Source organism: Mchenga conophoros, linkage group LG14 (assembly GCF_057382185.1).
Source record: "Mchenga conophoros isolate Kocher_MC1m ecotype Shallow Benthic linkage group LG14, M_conophoros_male_GT1.1, whole genome shotgun sequence".
NCBI lineage: Eukaryota > Metazoa > Chordata > Actinopteri > Cichliformes > Cichlidae > Mchenga > Mchenga conophoros.
Window position 1 is genome coordinate 29,128,529 of NC_140539.1, and position 23,389 is coordinate 29,151,917.

Sequence of the window (23,389 nt, forward strand, 5' to 3'; positions counted from 1 at the left end):
ATGCGATTTCTTTTAGCGGTTACTTTAAGAACTTTTTCCACAGACCGGAAGTAGGCGTCGACTTAAGAGTATTGCTACCAGGACCAAAGTTCAGAGAAGCTGCATTGATTATTACACTTGCAGCACGGGTTAAATTTAGCAGTTTAAATTTGTGCTTTGTCACATTAGCTTTGGTTAAAATAATGGCCCATTATGAAGAAGTAAATGTACACGGGTATGATGAATTCTGTCGGGCTGTGTCTGAGAGAAAAGGGAAGGATATTTTTGCTTACTTTTCAGGGGATAAAGACAAGCAAGGAAAGAGCTGGTGTCCAGATTGTGTCAAAGGTAACCTCAGAAATCTTATACTTGGATATATTACGCAACTTACAGCCACAGCTGCTATTCTCACTGTTTTGTCGTGACTTTTTTGGTCTTAAAGACTTTGATATTTAAATGCTGCTTGACTTAGCTTTGGCTACAGCACTCTTTTAATGGCATATTATATAGTAAAAGCATAGACATTAATCTGTCGTTATGTATTTAACGCAGTTTAGGTTTACATATAAGAAATTAGGTTTACTTAAGGATTTTACACTCACCTGCCTCTGTTTTGTACACAAGGTGATTTAAATACTGAAATACTGCACGGTTTTTGCTGTTGCCTGACGTGCTGGTCTGAGTGTTTCAGAAACTGCTGAACTTTGGGGATTTTGCTGCACAGCCAACTTTAAGGTTTACAGAGGATTAGGGCTGATTTCTGGGTGAAAATGATTTAGAATGGCCAAACTGCTTCGAGCTGATAGGAAGACAGCAGTAACTCAATGAACCACTTGCTACAGTTATAGAATGGAGAAGAGTATTTCTAAATTCACAACACATCAAAGCTGGAAGGGGATGGGCTACAGCAGCAGATGACCAGACTATGAACAGGAAAGGGAGTCTGTAATTCACGCAGGCTCACCAAAATCAGGCAACAGAAGATTGAAAAATGTGTCCTGGTCAGAGTCTCAATTTCCTCTGTGGCATTCAGATCTTAGGGTCAGAATTTGACATAAAAAATGAAAGCAAGGATCTATCCTGTCGTGTATCAAAGGTTCGGGCAGATGGTGGTGTAATGCTGTGGAGGATATTTTCTTGGTACACTTTGGGTCCCGTAGTACCAGCTGAGTATCATTTAATCAGTAAGCACATCCATCCCTTTATGACCACAGTGTACCCACCTTCTGGTTGCTGCCTCCTGCAGGACAATACACCATGTTACAAAGTTTAAATCATCTCGAACTGGTTTCTTGCATTTGACGCTGAGTTCACTGTACTCAAATCACCTTCCCCAATCGCCAGATGTCAATTCAACAGAGCACCATAAAATGTGATTAAATGAGAAATTTGCATCATGGATGTGCAACCTGCAAGTCTGGAGCAACTTTGTTATGCAGTCAATATGGACCAAAATCTCAGAGGGATGTTTTCAGCACCTTGTTGAATCTATGCCACAAAAATAGTGAAGCTCTGTAGGCAAAAAGAGGGTCCAGCCCTGTGCTAGCAAGATCTACCTAATAAAGTGACCAGTGTATGTGCATTGAAATTACAGAATGTATGTATGTATGTGGTTTAGTAAATCATTTCTACACAAAAGTTTTAATTAACCAGGTGAAATGAAGAGTTTGGATATATTCTGTCTTTTTTGAATGTGACAGTGTTATTTAAATGTTATATAACAATTAAATTTTTTCACAAATGTGATTGTTATGGATGGAAAATTTGTCTAAAATGAACAGGAAAGTAACGACATTGCTTATTGCTGTTGAGATTAGAACTATTAAAAAATAACAAGTCGAGTTCTTTCTTAGCATTTCTTTATCAAAATTGCATAAAGAGCATTTTGTGCTTCATCCTGTGACTTCTACCTTTCCAGCCGAGCCAGTTGTAAGAGGACAGCTGAGTCACCTTCCGGAGGGCTCTGTTTTCATCTACTGCCAAGTTGGAGAAAGAGCCTAGTCAGTATTTTATGCTTCCTTTTTCCAGCATGTTGTGAGAAGCTGTTATTATTTCTAACTCTTTAGTCACACAAATGTCACGCGCTGTCACCACTATAGCACATCATGGTGCAGTTAACAGACTAAGCTTTATTTCATGTTTACTTGTTGAGAATCGCAGGTAGCCTGTCAATAAAAGGATTTTACTGTGGCAAAAAAGCTTGATAGTAACTGACTGAATCTCCGTTGTAAAGTTATATAGAATTAAAAGATACATGAAACATGATGTAATTTAATTGAAATTGAAACCGATCATTGTTCTGATCAGAATTTATATTTTCATTTTCTTCAGCTGACCACAGAGCCAGTTAAACATTTCTTCTTTGGTATAAAGTGCTGTGATATTTAACATCTTCCGATGAGCTCTCATTATCACGAGCCCAGTTTACAGGAGAGACTGGCTTTTAAAGTTCCCCACCCAATTTCTAAACTAGAGAAGACTGGTTTCTAGTACTGTGTACCTTCAGAGTGGGCTGAGGCACATTCTGAACCTTTACATGTGTTTTATACTAGGAGACTTTAACTCTTTGCTACTTTTGCTATTTTCTTTGTTTGTTTGCTTTAACTAACCATACTACTTCTGCTTATGTTTTATTCCCTAATGTGAATGGAGTGTTATCATTGTGTATTGCATACATAAATCACTTTTGTAGTCTTATTGACCGCTCTAACCAACTCAAACCACTTTTATAAACACTAATGCACATTAATGATATACTGAGTGCTGTTTTGGGGGTTTATTATCTTGCTCAAAGACACTTTCACATGCGGTCTGGAAGAACCAGGAATGGAAACACTTCAGTAGTTAATTAAGTTTAACTTAACCTTTTAATTTTTCTGGAAGCAGTAAGGAAGCACAAAGTTTATCTGCAGTGTGAGAAAGACAGAGTTGTTATTGATAACTGTTTACTGTTTCTGTTTAAACAGTATGCTGTGCAAATATGCAATATCCGTTTTTGCTGTGATAATTTTTTTTTTGCCTCCCAAGAGCCATTTGTTCACATGAATGTAAAAATGTGTTTCAATGCATAGTCCAAAGTCTTGTTATGTTATTAAATGTTGTACTGTTAACTTTTAAAAGCTTCCTAATAATGTCTTTCTCACTCCAGTTGGAAGGATCCAAAGAACGATTTCAAGGAGACACTGAAGTTGACTGGAGTTCCCACACTGCTGCGATATGGCACAGTAAGAATGCATTTACCTTTATTTGTTTATGTATTTATTTAGTTAGTTATTTGTTTAATAAGGCAGCTAATATTGGATATTTCTGTAATGTTAAGCGTCGTTTCTGTGTAATCTTTGTTTCAGCCTCAGAAGTTGGTGGAGGAGGAATGTTTCAAAGCAGACCTGGTGAAGATGATGTTCACCGAGGACTGAGGAACACTGCGCTGCTTTCATCACTCAACAAAAGTTCAACATTTCAGCACTCCCCCCCCCCCCCCCCCCCCCCCCTAAATATAATTTAAAAGTGAAATATCTCCCACTTTGATTCTGATAGAAACCAGAATTTGTTTAAGTTTGCCCCTAAAACAATACTGACTTGTTTAGGTAATGCCTATGAGATGCACGCTTTACTTGCTACCATCTTAGTACTCGGATTCTGTGATGAACTGGTGGACACTAGTTTGTGGTGAATCTGTCTTAATATTTTTATTTTATTATTATTGTGACTATTGATTTCTTTAACTTTGTTGTTGCTGTGGCTTTAAATGGAGTGACACTTATTCTTTGGGTTCCTCTTTTGATCTGTCACATATGTCTGACCATGTTTTTGTTGTGCTGTTGTGGGTGATGGATATACATGGTAAAGTTCACATACACGATGTGTTTCAGTTGTTTTTCATCTTCTATGCAACTTCGAAATAGCTGAAGCTGTGCCAGAACTTTTCATGAGTCATTCTATGGAAAATTAGTGAGTGTCACACCCTCAGAATCAGTAAATTTTTGTCATACAATAACTTTTGCAAGATAATGAATGTTCATATGTCATACTCCAAAAAACAGTCTGAGATAGAGCTCGTCAAAGTGCAAGGGTGATTTAAAATTTGGATCTTTTTAGTTTTCCTTTATTTATTTTATTTTATTTTTTGTCACTCTGGAACACCCATAACATAATAGTTACATTAGCTACCAACATCAGATCTTTCCAGGCTGAAAAACATGTTTAATCTATTAAGAAACTGGAACCAAATTCAATTTAAACCCACTCCATTTGTCACGATCTAAAGCCAAAAGCTCTTTTTTGTTTCAGGATGATCAGTTAGTAGTTATTCGTTTAAATATTTCAACACAAACTTGATGTCAGCAACAGAAGAAAACATTGCTACTTTTTTTTTTGTTTTCCGTGTTTTCTGATCACTCGCTGTAGCAAACGTAAATGGTAAAATTTGGAATTACTTATTTTAAAGCTGTTGTAATTACGAATCAGCTGACTGCGAGGGGATCAGATAGGAACTTTTCTGTGTGATGTGACTGACCCTTGTTTTCTTTTGTGAGGACTAGGTGGCAGCACATCCACAGGAGTTGAGTTTAGTCTCACTCCCAGTCTAAATAGAAATGAGTAGAATTTTATTTACAGTTGTCTAAAGAAAATTAATCGACTCAAATTTAATGATGTTTGCAAACACAAGACTAATGCGATTCTGGAGGTCAAGCCCGGAAAACCGCTGTTATTATTCTGAAAATTTAACAAAATTAAAAAAGAAACCCATAAACTCGGAAATTAAAACAATTCAGCTGTAAGTGCAGCTTTTATTGCATTTGAAATCCATAAATTGATTAAAGTGGATTCCTTACAAACAGAATGATAAATATTGTGACAAAATTGTGTGCTTTTCTCTTAAAAGAGCGCAACCGCTGTTGCAGTCAGGGCGATTTAAGCGGAGCGCATTCCTGCACAGCGCTCGCACCGGAGGACGAGCAGCGGTGAACACAGAGACCGCAACGCCTCGCCGGGGCTGGGAGCTCACCTAAAACCTCAAATTGGAGGTGGAGGAAGTGCTGGGTGTCGCTTGAACATAGCGGTTACATGTACAGCGGTTTCGGCTGAGGGTAACGTTGTGTGTTCGAGGACTGTACGCTGCGATGTCGGAGTTTCTGGTGAGTCTACTCGGGGAGCGGCTCGTCAACAGCGAGAAAGCCGAGGTGGACGTGCAGTCTCTGGGCGCGAAGCTGTCCCTGGTCGGGCTCTTCTTCGGATGCAGCCTGAACGCCCCGTGCAAGCAGTTCAACGGCAGCCTGTGCGAGTTTTACAGCAGGTTCAAAAAGACGTCTGAACATAAGGACAAATTGGAAATCGTCTTCATCTCGTCTGATCCGGATCAGAAACACTGGCAAGACTTTTTGCAGGAGATGCCATGGCCTGCGTTACCTTTCAAAGACAGACACAAAAAGGTAAGATGGGCAGCGGTGATGAAGAGCAGCAGCCGAAGCAGGGCTTAGTGTCTGAAGGGGGGTTTCTGTGTTGTACATGGGTTGAAAGACCCTGGAAAAATAATTTTTAAAAAAACCCTACACATTTAGGCTATGTCTGCTTCTTCTGTCGGAGCACAGGTGTAGTTTTTAATTTGGGTCATGAATTGGGTTTGTCCTACATCGACTTATTTTAATCAGATTCATTCAAGTGGGACAAATGGGATCATCTTCAGATTCTCTGTAGAAATCTTGTAACTGGGATTCGTTATTGATAACACACAGCTATCACACACTAACGTATGCGTACGTGTGTGTGTTTAAACTATAAAATCAGCTGTTTATTTTAACTGACACATACATTATTGAATTGTCAGTTTTTCCACAAAAATATGTGAGAAATGTTAACTGAAATGTGACTTTTAAAAACCACATTTCAACCATTTTAATTTAAAAAAAAAAGCAAACAAACAAAAATAAACACTTAGAGTAAAAGGATGGACTCTTGCCCTTTGACTTGATTTTTATCAATATATCTTAAAAGTGCCAGTCTAGACATTTTTGAGTTATGAACAGGAAAGATAACAGGCTTCTCTTCTTTTTGGTTCTTCACTTTGCACTGGCTCCTATTTTGACCAGAGAGTCATTGCAGAAGCATAGTTCCACTGAGCATCACAGCAGTGTTGTTATTTTATATTCTATCATATTATCCAGGTGTGGCCTGTACACAGAGAAGGCCTGTTTTTTCATTTTACTATCATTTCATCTTTAGTTTTCCTTAATTTCCTAAGAATGTCAGCAAAGCAGTGCTTTGAAGATTTCTGACTACTTTGATTTCCCTGACTTAGTAATTACTTTTATATTTTTAATGTTTGTGTACATTGAGAGGCTTAGGTGTGTATTTTGTGATGGATGTGTGGATTAAATTGCTTAATTTCTCTCTGTGTAAATGACTTTAAGCCAAAAAAAAAATTAATTAGTTTTTTTTGTTTGTTTTTTTCAAGGAGTTTTATTATTTGGGATAGATATCCTTTTTTTTTTTTTGTTAATTGCAAAAACTGACAGGAAAAATGATTTATTCAAATATATTCTTCCTTTCCAAAAATAAAAGTCTTATGGATTATATATCATGGTAGAGGTTTGCTATCTACAGCTCCAGAAAAATAAATCCAAGTCTTAGAAAAATGGAATTGAGGACAATGTTGCATATGTTGTGTGTGCACTGCAGAATGCCAGAGGGCCATGCCAGTGTCCAGTTCGCAGCACAGGTCTCATCCTTGCTGAATCTAAATGTAATTGCAGATGAGGCATAAACAAAGACACCATGCTCAGCTGCATTTGCATGGCATCAGTCAGGCGTGTCAGTGAATTCTGATGATGCTCACAAAGAAAGATGCTAGACTAGATAACAGATTGTCCAAATAAAGAGGTCTGTGACCATTTCTCTTTTTGTTGTTTTTAAAAAATATATATTATTTTAAAGGTGAGGCCTGATGCCTATAAGAGGAAATATTTTTAGGAAAATCATACAGCAAAAACGATGTAATCTAGTTTAGCATCAGTCACGTCAGGCGGTGTGTACGTAAAACCACGGTGGTCTAAAATGTTTAAAATCTGCTTCTTGTCCTAACAGTGCGTATTGGTTTTAGAAAAGACGTGCCTTGCTTAGCCATGTATAACCCTAACCGTTCTTTGTGACCACGAGGCATGACTTGGATTGAATCATTGTCTCGTAAATTCTTTCAAATTGCCAATGATGATTTCCGTTACACTTCATAATGAAGTCCAGACGTGAATAAGGTGCAGTGATGACAGGGGGGTGGGGGTTGTCTTGTTGTCTGGGGCGGAGCACGTCCACAGTGCAGTGTTATTGTGTTGTAACTCCAAGCGGAAAATATGTGTGGCATCAACATAAGCATTGTTCGTGCTCTAATTGGTGGTCTGTTTGCTGCCCAGACCTTGTGAGAATATTGCAATACAGCTGTCTATCTCATTTTTGCAGAGGCCTGCAGTCTTCGTTCGGTTTGGGTTTCATCTCCACACATTCGTCATAATTCACTGTACTAACAGAGTCTTATAAATATGACTTTAGAAATGCGCAGAGCATTGTTATCTGTTATCAGGCACTAGTTAATTTGTGATTCGTGCATGCTGGCATCCAAGTTATATTATAGCATTACAGGGTGGTTTTCCTGCCTTCACTTACACAGCAGTCTCTTTTCCATTTAATCAGATGTTTATCTTCAGAGGATCTGGCAGCATGTTTTTGTTCAGAAATGGCTCATTTCCCTTTCTCTTCTGGGTTTTCTTGGTGTAATCAGTTGAGCTCTGATAGATGGTTAATTAATCTGCAGCTCTATTGATTATAGACTGAATGTCTCCCCCCCCCCAAAAAAAATAATAAAATAAAAAATAAAGATTCCAGCACAAGGATTTCATGGTGTTCTTTGTCATGCACGGAGGCACACCGAATATATTTGGTTGAATAAAATAAGCCTCAACTTGTTCCGAGGGAATTTTAAATGGATTTCATTCACTCTTTTTCTTACTTTTCTTTTCTTTGTTTGCCAAAAAGTGTTTTTTGGACTAATTGAAAAGTAAACAGCAAATAATGAGGAGATTAAATGATAATGAACATAATTGCAGCCATAATTAGCAGCCTATTGTGTGGGGATTTATGTGCTTTGATTAAACAGAAGGTGGTCAGCTGAGGACCCAAATGCAACAATTTTTCTTTGTTTTAGTTATTATTAGTTGTGTCTGATTCAAGTGCGAGAATCACATTTTGCAGGTGTGAAGTTAGCTGGCGGTGAAACGGAGGCAATTTTAAAAACCTCTCATTTGGCTCTGAGTAACACAGGAAGATCGCCTGCTCGTGATGTGCCAGAACATCTGAACGAGAACATCACAGTACTATTTGTACCATAGACAGGCACAGGCAGACCTAATGGGTGAGTGATGTTGACTCAGTGGTGGGTTTTGTTGATGTTGTGGGTCTGTGGAGACTAAGTGGCCCTCTCAGCCCTCCATTCCGGTTTGTTTTTGACGTGATGCAGGCGGAACTCATCTCCTGGCGAAGGATGCAATTTTTCTTCAGCCCTGTCTTTCAGAGCCGTCTAACCCACCTCAGAATCTCCAATTGTACTTTTCCTCCTCCTCCTCCTCCTCCTCCTCCTCTCTCTGCTTCCACTCCTCTGCCTTGTACTGACTTGGCTCCTTCCCTGTCTCTGGAGGCTGTCCCCTTTTCTTTTACTTAGGACTTATCCAGGCCTTCCCGTTGCAGGAAATGTTTGTTATTTAATCAAGAAAGGATAATATTCCTGATTAAATGCAGAAAGTAAAGAAAGTCTTCTGCCAGTCTTTATTTAATCTGTCCTTGGAGAGAAAAAGGTGAAACTGTCATGTTGTTCTGGTGGTTTCGTAATATGAATGTACTGAGAAGTGTAATTAGCCATTATATCTTGGTACCAAATGAATGAATTTAATTTTGCTCTCCCCTCATGTGCGTGTCTGCTTTTTATAAAGGTTACGCTCGGGTCAGTTATACACTGCATAATTGTGTATGCTTTGTTTGATAAGCTTTGTTTGAGCTGGTGGTCAGGCTACGGGTTCACAACACAGTTTCTAAACAGCACAGAGGACTCTCCACTTGTGCTCGTTTTGAGAGACCCTCGAGTAGCGAGTTCTTAGTGAATGGATGTCTGCTGTTGTTCAGAGATGGCCAGCTGTCTGACTTGCTGGCACTGCCTTACATGGACTTGTGCACCAGCAGCAGCAGAGAGACAGAGAGTTGCATGTAAATGAATTGAAGCCATGGCCAAAGTGATCTGAGAATCCAACTTTACTAAAGGGGGAGAACAAGCTGAGATGCTGCCAGAGTCGTTCCTGCAGGAGTGAGAGGGGGGAGGATCACATCGCAGGGAGAGAAAGGCCTCTTGTTCGACTCCTCCTGGTCGGCGGTTCTGCTGTGTGGCTGGCCCCCTGAGGCAGGACGCCCGCTCGCTCGGCTCGCAGCCAGGGGCGAAGGGTGCAAGGAGCCTCAGAGTGGGGCTAAGGACACCTTTCATCAGTATGTCAGTGGTCTGCTGAAAACTGAATTGCACCCTGCCCATCATGCATCCTTCACTGTAACCAAAGAAGTGGCTTGAAAGAGTGGTTTGAACTGTTTTATCTGCAGGTGGTAATCCTCTGTTCTTGATCAGCTTTGCCTTTGGTTTCTGTGGCTTTGTGTTGTAGAGGTCTTCTGTTTTGGTCTGGGTTAATACTGGGACATTTTTGAGGCTTCTGTGATGTGGAAAATTCGCAGCGGAGAGACCGTGAGAGTTAAATGTCAGATTTAGAGATGTGTTCATCACAAATTTTGGCCCAGTCTTCCTGAACAGCTTGGCATACGATACATGAAACCGCTTATAAACTGACCTAAACTTGTACTATAAGTGAAAGCAAAAGGCCATCACTAAATGTGTCAAGATGTGTCAAACTCAAAGATGACTTGCACAAAAACTAAAAAACAACACAGATGGAGCAAATGTGAGAAGGTTGACAAAAGTGTCTGCACATTGCCTTGCCTAATCCGTACGTCTTAGATTTCTTCATTAGAGGTTTTAGTACGTGGTAGGGCTGGGCTATATCATACCGTTCACGGTAATACCGGTGTAATTTTGGGCAACGATAGGAAAATGAAATATCGCGATAGAATATGGGTAAAATGCGCAGTGCCTATGTTTACATACGCACATGGCGGCAACGCAGAATGAGAAGAGCGAAAGTGGATCGTTAAATGAAACGGATGAACCAGAATTGGTTTGTAAAAATGCTGCAACTTCAGTGGTGTGGAACTGGTTTAGCTTTCATGCGTCAGATACACAACAAATCACTATTTTTGGTAGCGCATGCTAGCGGTCCGTCGTTATTACCGCGTTGTTTGGAAAATACGGCACACTTAAAATCAATCCTTTTGATTTTTCTGAAAATCGACAGTGCCCCTCATAATCCCGTGTGCCTTATGAATTCTGGTTGTGTTTACTGACCTCGAAACAATTTTATGTCGTACATGGGGCTCGAAAATCTGTCAAATGTTTTAGTACGACTTTGCTAAGCTACGAAGCCGCACCGCTTGATGGATTGTCGGAGCATTACGGCTGTCTTAGGCAGGCACCTCGCGGCGTGATACGTACTGTGCTTCAACATAATATTACTGTATTGTGTGTTTATAACCTCTTTTTAAGTTTTGTGGATATTATACATGGTTATGCTGAGGATGTGTCGGCCAGTTTCCACTGGAAATGCCTTTTGGTTAAACTGTCAGCAAGGAATTTGCACTGTTACATTTTTATATAACTTTAATGCACATAAAAAAACAGCTGCTTGTTTAAGTGAAAATACATTGATGGGGTTTTTTGCACTAATAAAGTTGTGGAGTTGTAAAGCATTTTGTCTAGTGTCAGTTATATCGTCAGTTATCATTATCGCAAATTATCAAATGTATATCGTGATAAATATTTTTTGGTCATATCGCCCTGTACATGGTATGAAGTTGGCTATGCAATTAAAGTGAATGAGCTGATTCTTACTTTAAAACATTTCACCTGTGTAGGTTGCACGACCAAATCTTAAAATCAGTTAAACTGAAGTTTTGTTACACTCCCCGAGAGAGTTTAATTGATACTTTTTGTGGAATATAAAGCCAGAGAGAGTTTTTAAGAGCAGAAACCTCTAATCTTCACACTGGTTCTTGGCATTTTTTTTTTTTTTCTTATACATTCAGATTTCTGACGTCTAAAAATATAGTACTACCTAGCTTCATGCACAGTGTTTACTTCTCCAGCATGGTTCATGGCTCAGGGGTCTGACACTGACATTATGCTGGAAGATAACGGTAATTTTATCTAAATTGCATGAAAGAGCACAATTACCTCATTCATCAGGCATTAATTGAATCACAATGTGCAGTTTGAACTTCAGCTGTACTTGCTTTCAGTCTTTTTATTTCTGTTTCTGTCAGCACAACAGCTTTAAGCTTTTTATTTTATTGATTTATTTATTTTACATTTTAGTAAATAACTTATGGCATGTTTCTGTAATATAATTCACATGCAGTTCTCACCATTTGGTTTGGCCCCGTTTCTGACCACAAACTGACCTTGGAGAAACTGTTACCTTGACTCCGGCTGTAAGGGTGCATGTCTGGCTGCAGAGCTGTACTTTAATGAGACTCCATTGTCCTGCAGCTGTGAGGCCTTGCTCCTGTGCGCCATGTTTGACAAAAGCTTATGTAAAGAATGTGCGCAGACACCTGCTCCACTGAAGCCGTTCAGGGCCACGGGGCATGGAAATTGTGTGTTTGGACCCGAGATACTCAGCAGTGCCAACTGTTACTTCTCACAGCACCGAGCTTGTATTACTGTCTCCTTTCACTGCCCATTGTGGCCTCTTTACTTGGAGAGCTGTAATATTATGAGAGACGACAATGGAGATTTCAACAGAGGTGAAGTTGAGTGGCTTAAGTTACCCAAGTGAGAGTTTGGCGAAAAGTCGCATTATGTGTCTCGTAAAACTCTTTCCCCCTTGCAACTCTATCTGTTTTTACTTCCGTTATCTACCCGTTCAGTGACAACACACAATGGCTGTAAGGCTGCGACCTCTGACTGTGGTCCATGAACCACTGAAACGATACTCTGAGACTGACTTTTCCTCTTTGTCCCGCGTTCTCCGGCTGGATCGCTAGTGGACGGTGTGTGGTTTTCAGCCAGGACTTTCCAAAGTGGAGTGACGTTAAAGATAATAGACGTGGCTAATGTGTTCACCACAGTGTCTGCTGTAGCTCTCTATGAGAACAACAGATGATTCATTTAGCCCTGTACGTTATCCCAAAACCACCCTATTTGTGACATATACTAGTAAAATAATCCAAACCAATGCAGCAGAAAGTTCAGCATGCATCGCTCAAAATTAATTTTGGGTTCCACTGATGACAGCAAAGCGGCTTAGACCGAACTCTTTTCCATGGGAATAAGCAGATGGTTGTTACTTCAACGGGTGAAGCCACCATCATCTGTTATGGTTTATTGCTGCTGTATCAGAGTTTGTTCTCCTTTTCTCTGAGCTGAGAGCGCTTCATGGATGGGTTGGCTTGCCCGGACCCTCCCCCCAGTCAATCCTCCGGTCTGTAATTGCCCCGCACCGCAGCTCAGCAGCCCTTTCCAACATAATAACAGCATAGCCGCCCCAGGGGCATCCTGCCATCCAGAGCTGTCCTTTGTCTTGCTGTTATCTCTCCTAGATTGAATGTTGGCTCTTTGTGATTTCTCAGTTTTCCCCTCTACATTTCCAGTGATCATATTTCCTGAGCTAAATGAAAAAGATGCATTTATGGATACGAAATTTGGGCTGTGTAGGATTGCTACAAATTTTCATCGTCACCGCTAACAAACCATAAAATCTATCTCATGTAGGATATCTGTTGCATCGGTCAGACGGGATGCTGATTTGATGTAAATTTATTCATAGTTTTAAGATTTCTGGCATGACAAGTTTCCCTCTGGACGATAGCCTTTTCACTTCCATGTGACCGCCACCCTGCTTCCCCGGTTGTGTGCACTGTTGTGTGTACACGCAAGCTGTAAACCCCCTGCTGTCTGTGGTATTTTCATTCAAGTGTAAGTGTTCCTGCAGCTCCTGCTGCTGTCTGTAAAGAAGCTCGTCGTACAAAGAGACCCAGTGTCTCAGCATGTAGCATGGCACGGTGGCATCAGCTCTGCTTTCTCGCCCGGTTTAGCTGTTGCATGTGGCAAGTACTTTTTTTTTTTTTTTTTTTTTTTTTTTTAAATCTCACATACGAAGCATTCCCTCTGACAAAGTTAAGAAAGGGTATGTTGAATTCTGACAGCGGCAGGCTGTTGCTTAACTAGAAATTTTAATCAATTCCATTTATGTACTTGCAATTACAGCTGGTCTATGAAATAGTTGTAGAAAAGCTCAAACAGTAGAAACAACATCCAAGAGCAGCAAGCATCAGTTAGGATTGCAATTTGATGTCTAACCAGCTGAAATAAGTTATTGATTCAAATTGTTAAAATGATTACCTAAAAGTTCAGAAAAACAGTTGCTGAATAAAATATTGTAAAGTGAGGACAGGACCAGAAATGATGACCACTTCTTCCTCTGTATTCTTATGGACTTTGTGGGATTCCTAATGCTGCATGACAGAAGACAGAGTAGCATCCAGCTCTTTGAGAAGTTTGAAAGATGAATTTCCTGTAAGACAAGGCCAATGCAGTGCATCTCATTTTATTGCCTGTCATTGCAGTAACAGAGTAGAATTGTAATATTGTGGATTGATTTGTGAGGCAGACCCTTTTAAAGTTAAAGCTCTTTTGGCTTTTGAATTATTCTTTTAACTTAAGACTGCATTCTCTTCATTTTAGATTTTCTTTTTTCATATAAGAACATTTAAACATTTTGGAGATCTGTTCATTTGCTTTCTGACTCAAGTATAGATGAGAAGATCAATACTGCTCTAATATTTGCATGGCCAACATGGAGCTGTTATTATACTGGAGCACAAAGATTAGAAAACGAGTGGGAAAAATCTGACTATGGTGGATCTCAGAGTCTTCTCATCTTATTCTCATTAAAAAGGCAAATACACCGGTCACCCACACCATTAAAATCACTCAAATAGACTGCTGGGTTCAAGTTGATCTGGATTTTGACAAGAGCCATCCACTCCTCGCCTGTACCTGTACATTGTTGCAAACCAAGCGTACCCCCTTTGGCAGTGGTCCTCAACAACAGTGGCCTCCCCAGAATTCAAGGAATGGCATGAGCAGGACAACAGAGACCGAAGCATTGACTTGATATCCAAAGTCCCCGGATCCCACTTTGATAAAGTGTGGAACAATTCTTGAACATGCAGCTTAGGAGGACTTGGGAGCCTGTGGTGTCAGGCACCAAAGTCCACACCTAACACATCCTTTTTTTAACTTTAACTAGCAAAACAAGGGCGACCTGCACACGATTATATAAATGATTAAACCGTTGTGGCTGTATTTCCCAAAATGCAGAGCTGTTCCTTTTAGGGAAACTTTGACAGGCAATAACTTGACAGTATATTCAATGTGCCACATCTCATCAGTTATCAGTGGTATCCTTTCAGCATGGGCACTTTCCAACTCTCAGTTACTCAGCAACAAGATGTTCTCTGAGCACCAGGGGAAACTGAACAATATTAAAATCCAGAAATAGCTTTGTCACAGTCTTTTTGACAGTTTGCAGAAACTTCCATTACCTAACCCTTTGCCCAGGCCCAGAAACCCCGTCTTCTTTTTCTGCTTCTTCAATTTAAACGTCTCGTTTGCATGACTCTTTTAACCCCCTGCTGTTTTAAGGGTTTTATCCGCATGTAATGTTTTGACCTTGCTGATCTCGCATAATTCAGATTAGCTGGTTCTAACTGATGGCTGATCCTTACTTTTCTCCTACACAGATGCCACATTTACAGTGAGTTGTTAATCTCCTGTAGGATAATGAGGCAGCTGAGGATGTATCATATGTCTAATAAGATCCGATGCCAATGCAGACATGCTTCCCAAGAGTCTTTTCCATAATATTGAATCAGCTTTTTCAGTCTTTGCGGTTTAGCTCAGAAGCAAGTTGAGTTTTATAAATTGCAGAAAGGATGAAGAAATATAGGTGAGCATCTTCAAATGTACTTTTTGTCAGACCTCAGCATCCCAATAAGACTCAGTAGTTGTGTGTGACTAATTTAAATGCCATTCTTGCTAAGTTGGCATGTTGTTGTTTTTTTTAGAAAAAGTGAATAAAATTGAGGAGAGTCTAGCTGAAGCAGATCTCCATGGCCTGTAGTTAGCTCATTATTTTGGTAATAACCAGAGAGTCACTTGGAATCATTTGCAGATTCACCCACCAGCTCCGGCAGGAGATTGCACACAAATAAGCATACTTGTACTTGGAACATTTAATGTGTTTCTGTTTCAATTATCACGCTAAATATCCAAAATCATCTGCAGCCAGGTTCACTGAGTTTACCTCGCCTGTGTTATTTGACACCATTGCAACAACACGCTCCCCACATAATTGCACATTATATCTTCTTTGGACAAATGGATATGTTGATATTCCCACTTGGTGTGTGTTTGTGTGTGTGTTTCTGTGCACATGTCACATGATTCTGTAGAATACATTTGTGAGCTATTACTCAAGGTCACCAGTGGGCAAGCTAATCTGGAGAGCAAATAATGGTGCTGCAGTGCTCCCCATAAATTGATTCATGCTGTTGCATTATCAGTTGCATTACACTAACAATAAGAAACTGTTTATTTTGGAGCTGGTTTATTCCTACTGAAAGTCCGTCACTAAGGTAACAGTATGGCACAGATTGTCTTGCCTGCTTTTTGTCAGTTAGTGTGTTTTTGTTTTTTGTTTTTTTGGGGGGGGGGGTTTGTACTTGATTACATGATTATCCATCCATCCATTCTCTTCCACTTATTCTCATCAGGGTCGCAGGAGGGTAGAGCTTATCCCAGCTACCATAGGGTGAGAGGCACAGTACACCCTAGACAGGTCACCAGTCTATCACAGAGAAAAAGACAACTATTCACACGGACATTCACACCTATGGGCAATTTAGATTCACCACTTAAACTAACCCCACTAATTCCATGTCTTTGGACTGTGGGAGGAAGGCTGAGTACCCGGAGATAACCCACGCAAACATAGGGAGAACATGCAAACTCCACACAGAAAGGACCCGGGCAGATGGTGAAGGACTCGGGACCTTCCTGCTGTGAGGCAACAGTACTAACCACCACGCCAAATTATTTCTACTGAAATTTTTTTGGGGCATTATACAGTAAATGCATGTTGTCTGTAAAGTTGCTGTGATCAGTACTTTTATATGTAATAAAAGCAGCAACCACAAGCACTAAAAAATAGGCTGTTTGAAATTTCAAAAAATGTTGGTACAAAAGCTAGGCAGTCTAATTAATGCCCATGCTTTTTGACAACTGGAGGGTAGGTGAATTTTTATACAGCCTTAATACAATTGTATTGCATTTAATACAAAGGCTCATATATTTGCAAGTTATAATTAAAGGTGTGCTTACTTTGTGTGCCAGGTGCGTGCCCTTTTAACTTTCAGCTTTGAGCATTTGTTATACAAAGGTCAGGTCAAGATACCAGGAATTTAGCATTTAGCAGAATTTAACAACACCGAAAGAATTACACGAGGCTTGATACACAGTTTAATACCAAGGTAAAAAGTGTCATCAACTGTTTTAAAGCTCTGACTTTGTTGTAGCAGGCCATTGACATGAAATGTTAACATTATATTTTGTTGTTGTTTACAGGACACAGTCTGAAATGTTATGACAGTTGCTAAGAAACTTACTAATATTAGATACTACACTACATTATTACTATACAGCATTGCCGAAATTTTAGTTTGTTGCTTTACAGAGTTAATCCCCATTAACCTTCATGTTTAGGTGCATGGTGTTCTGTAACCGCAAAGCCTTCTAAATTGTATGCTGTAACCTGAGCAGCCTCATTTCACTTACAGAAGATTTACACCGACAATACCTATAGTACTTAAATAAAAATCTTTTTTTTCCTCCAAATTTTGAAACGGGTATCATCCCTAACAAACATAGTGTAAATTGGTGTTTTAGTTTTTCTATTAAGTATGTTTAATGTAAAATAAGTACCCATCTGTTTTACATAATGCCAAGTGATGAAGGAAGCTTGCTAACCAGGCTAGCTAGCGCAGACAGCGCTGATAATGCCCCTGCTCTGCATGGTTATCTCTGGCTTCAAAAAGCAGCAGCGATAGCAGGTAAAATATCACTGTTTTGACTCGCTCTCATCTTTCTCTTTAGAGACGTTTCTGTCTTTTAACAGGAAGTTTGCGTGTATGCGGAAACCTTTCTGTATGGAGCTAGCAGGGGGATGGCTGGGGAAAATATTGATTCATTTAGGAGGTGCAGACTTACATATTTCCCTCACAGTTGGTAGAGAGCAAAGAATTAACTTAACCCTTTTCCTTTTGGAGCATTTGTCAGGTGGACACAATCTTGGAGAACTTGTGTTTTCAGACTGCAAAGATTTTTTTTTTTCCTTTTTAATTCAAAGCTTGCTTTCTATGTTTTAGTGTCAGCCCGCATTTTTATTGTAATGCTGTAGACCTGTATTGAATTGTATGGTGCTGTTTTGTTTGTTCACATCAGCTGCAAATAAAGCAAACACGCAGAGAACTCGACCTTGCTGCTGACAAACACACGATTTATGTATAATGCACAACAGCAACAGGCCAGAAGAAACACTGATGGCAGCCCATATGGAGGTGTTGGCTGTAACTGGGGAGAAAATGAGAAGAAGGATTCATGAAGGGAGAGCAACGCTGTCAGGTAGTAAATGTCACGAGAGGTGCTTACTATCCAAGAACGAGGGTTTCTCATTTAGTAGTCTAGGATGCATGCTAGAAGTAGGCTTGTAGAGACCAAGAGAGGCTCGCTTGTGTATTTCTTCACTCATCACATCCTATTTTGGAATCCGTTACATCTTTGTTCTGTAAAAACAAAAACACCACATGCATTCCTGCTCATGTAGTTGCTCTGAGGAATGTGTTCCTCAGAAAAGGCTCTCACAAATCATCAGACACTTTTAGTGGTTGAAAGTAGACCCCCTGCTGAGGCTGTGCTGTGGCTTAGCTCTGTTTCTGTGTTGGAGGCTAATCGCTGTTTTTATTAGTCTTTTTTTTTACCCAATCTGTTCGCATGAAGCCTCAATCCCACGGCCACGTTGAATGAAAGGGTTTATCAGCTTAAGCCTGTTGTAAGGAGCACGAGAGGTCTCATCTTTTCACTGAGGAACGAGAGCAACCCTCGGACACAAGTGTCCGGGCAATTAAGAGACGCGGGGGCCTCAAAGAGAGATTACTGGCACACAGAGTTGTGGCCGGCTTCTTTCTTGTCCTGTGCATTGTTCGCTCAGTGCTGAGACATGTTATGATTGGTGCTATGTTCTCAAAGGGCCTTGGAGGGAGGGAGATGACTGAATGCAGTCATGGGGCTCTTATCTGGGGAAGATTCAATGGATGCAGCATCAAATTATGGCTTTTTAAATAGTCCCTAATGTGACGTGATGGCTGCAAATTCAGAGGCGGTGAGGGGTTTGGGGTTTTTGTTTTTTTTTTTTTGTTTTTTCATGGTCTGGACGTTGAGCTGTGAACATGTTCAAACGTCCATTGTGGCCTGTTTTGACTTTGTTTATCATGTAAACACAATACTTTGCTTTGTGAAGAAGCTTGCTCGCTATCTAATCGCCCTTTATGGTGTTATGGGTGGATGCTTGGCCTGGTCTTGGCACATCAAGGTTTTGATTATGAGCTAGTACAGATGTTGTTCCAACATTAGCTGTTAAGTGCTATTCAGCACTAAAGTATCTATGTGAGAGGGACCATGAGAGGCAGGTGAAAGCTCTGGGGAGGGGGGGAGTAGAAGGTCAAAGGACAGTGGGGCTTCTTTTTGTTGTTGTTGTTGTTGTTGTTAAGCTCTTACAACAGAAATCCCCATCCTAATATAGCCCATCATAGTGTTTGTGGCAGGGGTATTGGACCTTCACAATAGGGCTGCACGATTTTGCATAAAATGAGAATCACGATTTTTTTTGGCTTAGAATTGAGATCACGATTCTCTTTTCCAGTATAAATATTTATTGCACTTATTAACTGCACATCAACTTTGTAACAGTTGAGACTGAACATAAAAACAATAAATAAACATAAAAACAACAAATGTCTCACGTTTTGTTGTTGCCGCAAAATGTTGTACTGCTTGAAATTCCGTCTCCACCGTTGCTCGACACTGCGTGTATAGAGCAGGTAGTGCAACAATAGAAAAATAGTTGCAGGACGGCACTGTGTAGCGTTTGTCTAGGGTGTTGATCATTTTCCTAAATCCCTTGTTTTGCACAGTGTTGATGGGAGTCATATCTTTGGTCAGGTGATACGTGATAGTCGTAATTTCTTTGTGCCTGCGGGAGTTCGACGGTTATGGGGAGGCGCTGTATAAGGTTCCCGTTATTGATGTTTGGGTGGTTGACCTTCTTCTGTCACTTTCTCGTCATCCCTGACGTGCTCTCCGTTGTTTTTTTCCCTGCTAATTTTAGCAGCCAGCTTCTGTATCACGTGGTATAAGGCTCCGCCCTTGTCATTTGTTGAGCAGGAAGAGTGAGCGCTTGTTTTCATGCAGATTACGTCCCGGATCAAAATGCGGTACAATTGTCGTCTTTTTTTTTTTCTTTTTTTTTTTTTTTAATCGTTGTCATTTGGAAATGAGATCGCACATACGTATGAATCAAGATCGCGATTTTCTAACGATTAATCGTGCAGCCCTACTTCACAATGTCACTGATTTATCATCCAAACCTTGGCGTCGGCTGAAAATCTCCTGGTTGACTGCCATTGGTTTATTGCCAATCCAACTCCTTTCACTGATAGGAGTGTTAATGGGTGGCTTCTTATCAGCTGTGTGGTCCTTTGTATCTAGATCAACTTCTATAAATTTGTTTGACTGAGTTAATGCTCCTATGAAAAATTATTTTTCTTTCTCTTGAACATAAGGGGGGATATACATCATAGAGAGAAGGGGAAAAAGCTGAGACTTTGGCTACGTTCACACTGCAGGTCTTAATGCTCAATTCCGATTTTTTTTTGATCAAATACGATTTTTTTTTTTTGTCTCCTCGTTCACACTACAAATAAAATGCGACAGCAAACGTCCTCCAGTGTGAACGCTCAAAGCGGCCCGCACGCGCAAAAGATGTAACACTGTCTAAACTGGTCTCTGTTTAGACCCAGAGCAAACAGTATTGTTTGACTGATGCACCCTAATATAAAGACTTCGGATTTTATGTTTCCCAGTTTTTGCTTTAAGTTATTTTGTTATTTACATAATAATGTAACTAACCTAACAATTATCCTTATTGCTGTTTTAGAGAGGAGCGGTGCTTCAAAGGATAGTTGCAGATTTCTGTCAGAATCTGCAGATTATACAGTACAAATAAAATATTCACGTTGTCTTCCCAACAGTTTCACTAACATCTACACTGGATGGCCAGGAAGCGTTCACGATGTCTTCGCGGGCGCTTCTCCGGCGCTGATAATTAGCGTCTGTCTTGTGTCAGTGACGTAAAAGACGGATTTAATGCGACATGACCGTTCAAACAGCAGTCGCTTTCTAAAACAATGGATATGTATCGGATTCAGTACCACATACGAAAGTGACCCAGATCGGATTTGAAAATATCGGATTTGTGCCGTTCACACTGTCATACCATGATCAGATATGGGTCGCATAGGGTAAAAAAAAAATCGGATTTGATGCGCTTTCGCCTGCAGTGTGAACGTAGCCTTTTCCTACTGATGTGTCCCTATAGACTATGTCAGAACTCATCTCTACAAGGTAAAAGCTTTAGTAAAAGTAAGCTGTAAAAATCACCACTTTTTGTATTCAAAGTGTTGTTGTAACATTGCTGTGAAGAACTGTGTATTGCTGAGGTGCACTGATCAGCATGTGTTATCATTTAGGGCTTAGTCACACAAACCAGTTAGCAACCATCTGACAACTGCTGGACTCGAGGGAAAAATCTGTATCCCCCAACCTGTTGGCGACTGGTTCCTGGCTGTCGTCAGTGAAATCAGTCACACAGAGGGTGCTGAACCTCTTTGGTTTGCTTTAGTTGCAAGCAGATTAAGGGAATACACACTTTCCCTAGTAACTGGAGGCTACCAGAGGGTCACAGGCTATTCTCAAGAGTAGCATGAATGGGGCTTTGGCAGTTGATTTCACAGCCTGTTTGCTCTCATTCTGTACCTGTTAAAATTTTAATGTAGTATGGTACTTCAAATGGGGTTAAAAGTTATAGTAGTAGTTACAAAAAGGATGTACAGTATTGAACTTTTATAGATTAGCAGCAAAAATCTAACCTGTTTCATATAGCTCCTGTGTTATAGTCAGGGATTTGATATTATATAGACCTGTTTAGCTTATTTCTATTTCTGGCTTTAACACAAATCATCACAAAACTGTTGTAAATCTTGTTGAAGGTTCTTGATTTCACTCTTCACAGTTTGGCTCAAATTCAGCATTTCATGTCTGAATTTCTTCCAACAATCTGATGTGAAATGAAAAATACTGTCGTGATTTTATTTTTTCAAACTTCACTTTAATTTACACCCACACACATCCCTCCACGTGATTTTAAACAGTAAAGCCTTGAAATCGAATTCCAGTGCTCTTACTTTGGTGTGGCATCAGGAGTGACAGTGCCTCTGTAATTTCATTACTTCACATCTTTGGGTGTTAGTTGAAATGGCCAATAGTCAAGATGTAAAGCAAATACTGGCACACAAGACCAACATTGTTGTTAAAATTGGGAACTATTCCCCTGAAGACATTAAAAAGTAATGCGCTGTAATCTCCCTCAAGCAGCTACACTGAGTGCAAACAAAATAGTAGTTCATGTTTTGACATGTATGTATTTTTTGGGGGCATTTATCCTTGACATTAAAAGGACTGGAGGCCTCCATTTTTATTTATTTTCTTACATAGTTACTTGTTTAAAGGACATGAACTCTGAGAAAGAAGACAAACTTAAAGCGTGCACCTTTCTGCTTGTGCGACTTGTAGCCTGTGAGGTGTTAAATCGAGTCAGGAGACCATGCGAGTGCAGGGAGTGGGTAAACACAGACGAAATACTTAACCCTCCCTGCGCTCCTCTGCTCACCACTATGTCACTCGCCACCTGCTCATTTGACAGCACTGCTGCTTTTGGAAGCAGCAGGTGTGCTTTTAAGTCCAAAGGTAGCAGGTTCCGCTCCGACAACCTCGGCTTCTGTTGTGGTCGCTTTTTGTAAAGGCGGAGTATAGAATGCTGAGATCATTACATATCTTTAGTTTAGCCGCATCAATGGTGCACTGTTTGTTCTCCACAGAAACTTAGAAAGCCGATGAAGTGAAGCTGAAATAAGTCAGATGATGGTTTTGTGTCAGGAATGCCAGGGTTTCTGCCAAAGCCTATACCTATTCATCTTCTCTCTATCTATCATATAATTATGGTGCACAGCTAGAGCCAAAGGTATGTACTTTGACTAAAAGAGGGAGAATAAAACTAAAGAATTATTGTTGCAAATGAAAATGACTTTCTTTCTTTCTTTCTTTCTTTCTTTCTTTCTTTCTTGTTCTGTTCTGTTCTGTTCTGGGATTCTTTTTTGGAGTGCAAAGAGTAGCTCTTTGTAGCTGAAACCCCCACATGTGGAATCATTTCTCTCGTGTCCACAGACTTCGCTGTGTGGCCGAACCCCCTGAGAAACAAAGGCTTCTTCATCACTTCATCACTTTTCCTCGACACTCTGTTGCTCCAGGTGTTCACCCTCTAAGCTGTTGAGATGAACTGTAGATAGGAGGCTTGTCCAAAAATACATTTTTTTTTAAAAACTGGAGGGAGGAGAAATGCTGGCCAAAGCGTGCTACAAGCCTGTCAAAATTCTCACAGGTACTTAATAAAGCTCTGCTTTTCCTCATCTGGACTTCTTTAAGCTTGAGAGGCTGACTGAGTGCGAGGAATCCACTCTGCTTTGTTGTGGTGAGGGGAAAAGAAATCTGGGCAGGGTCCTGCCAGTTGGGTGGAGATGGGTTCATAATGTATGCTGTAATTGCCCTGCATAATTATTGGCATCAGGGGATAATCACACAGGGCAACACAGGCAGCGTTATCTACATCAATTGTGCTTGGTATGGTGACATTAGGGGGTTTTTTTTTTTTTTTGGTTTTTTTTTTCTGTTGTCTTCTTTTTTCCTGCAAAGCGGAGTCTCTCTTGTAAAACAGTTTGTGGTCTCAGTAGGACTTCCTGGTAAAATAAAGGTAATAAATAAAATCAG

The 23,389-nt window shown here is 40.2% G+C and overlaps 2 protein-coding genes across 2 annotated transcripts in view; both read left to right on the top strand.

Annotated features, from left to right (window-relative positions):
• The first annotated feature begins 57 nt into the window (after positions 1-57).
• On the top strand, positions 58-3,843 carry txndc17 (thioredoxin domain containing 17). The gene is made up of 4 exons (XM_085243801.1): positions 58-327; positions 1,898-1,979; positions 3,128-3,203; positions 3,327-3,843. The coding sequence occupies exons 1-4, from the start codon at positions 183-185 to the stop codon at positions 3,393-3,395; spliced, it is 372 nt and encodes a 123-aa protein (XP_085099927.1). The 5' UTR covers positions 58-182; the 3' UTR covers positions 3,396-3,843.
• A 144-nt stretch (positions 3,844-3,987) lies between these two features.
• The window catches only part of nxn (nucleoredoxin), a 71,394-nt gene continuing 51,992 nt past the window's right edge, over positions 3,988-23,389 (top strand). Inside the window, exon 1 of the mRNA XM_085243799.1 lies at positions 3,988-5,411. Coding sequence (XP_085099925.1) covers positions 5,103-5,411 — 309 coding nt within the window. The 5' untranslated portion in view covers positions 3,988-5,102. The remainder of the gene's footprint in view (positions 5,412-23,389) is intronic.

What these genes read in the sequence shown, in the direction of transcription:
- txndc17 (XM_085243801.1), top strand. Translation starts at nt 183, where the DNA reads ATGGCCCATTATGAAGAAGTAAATGTACACGGGTATGATGAATTCTGT. An exon ending in CAAGTTGGAGAAAGAGCCTA is followed by an intron (nt 1,980 to 3,127) that starts GTCAGTATTTTA and finishes TTCTCACTCCAG; the next exon opens with TTGGAAGGATCCAAAGAACG. An exon ending in CACTGCTGCGATATGGCACA is followed by an intron (nt 3,204 to 3,326) that starts GTAAGAATGCAT and finishes TCTTTGTTTCAG; the next exon opens with CCTCAGAAGTTGGTGGAGGA.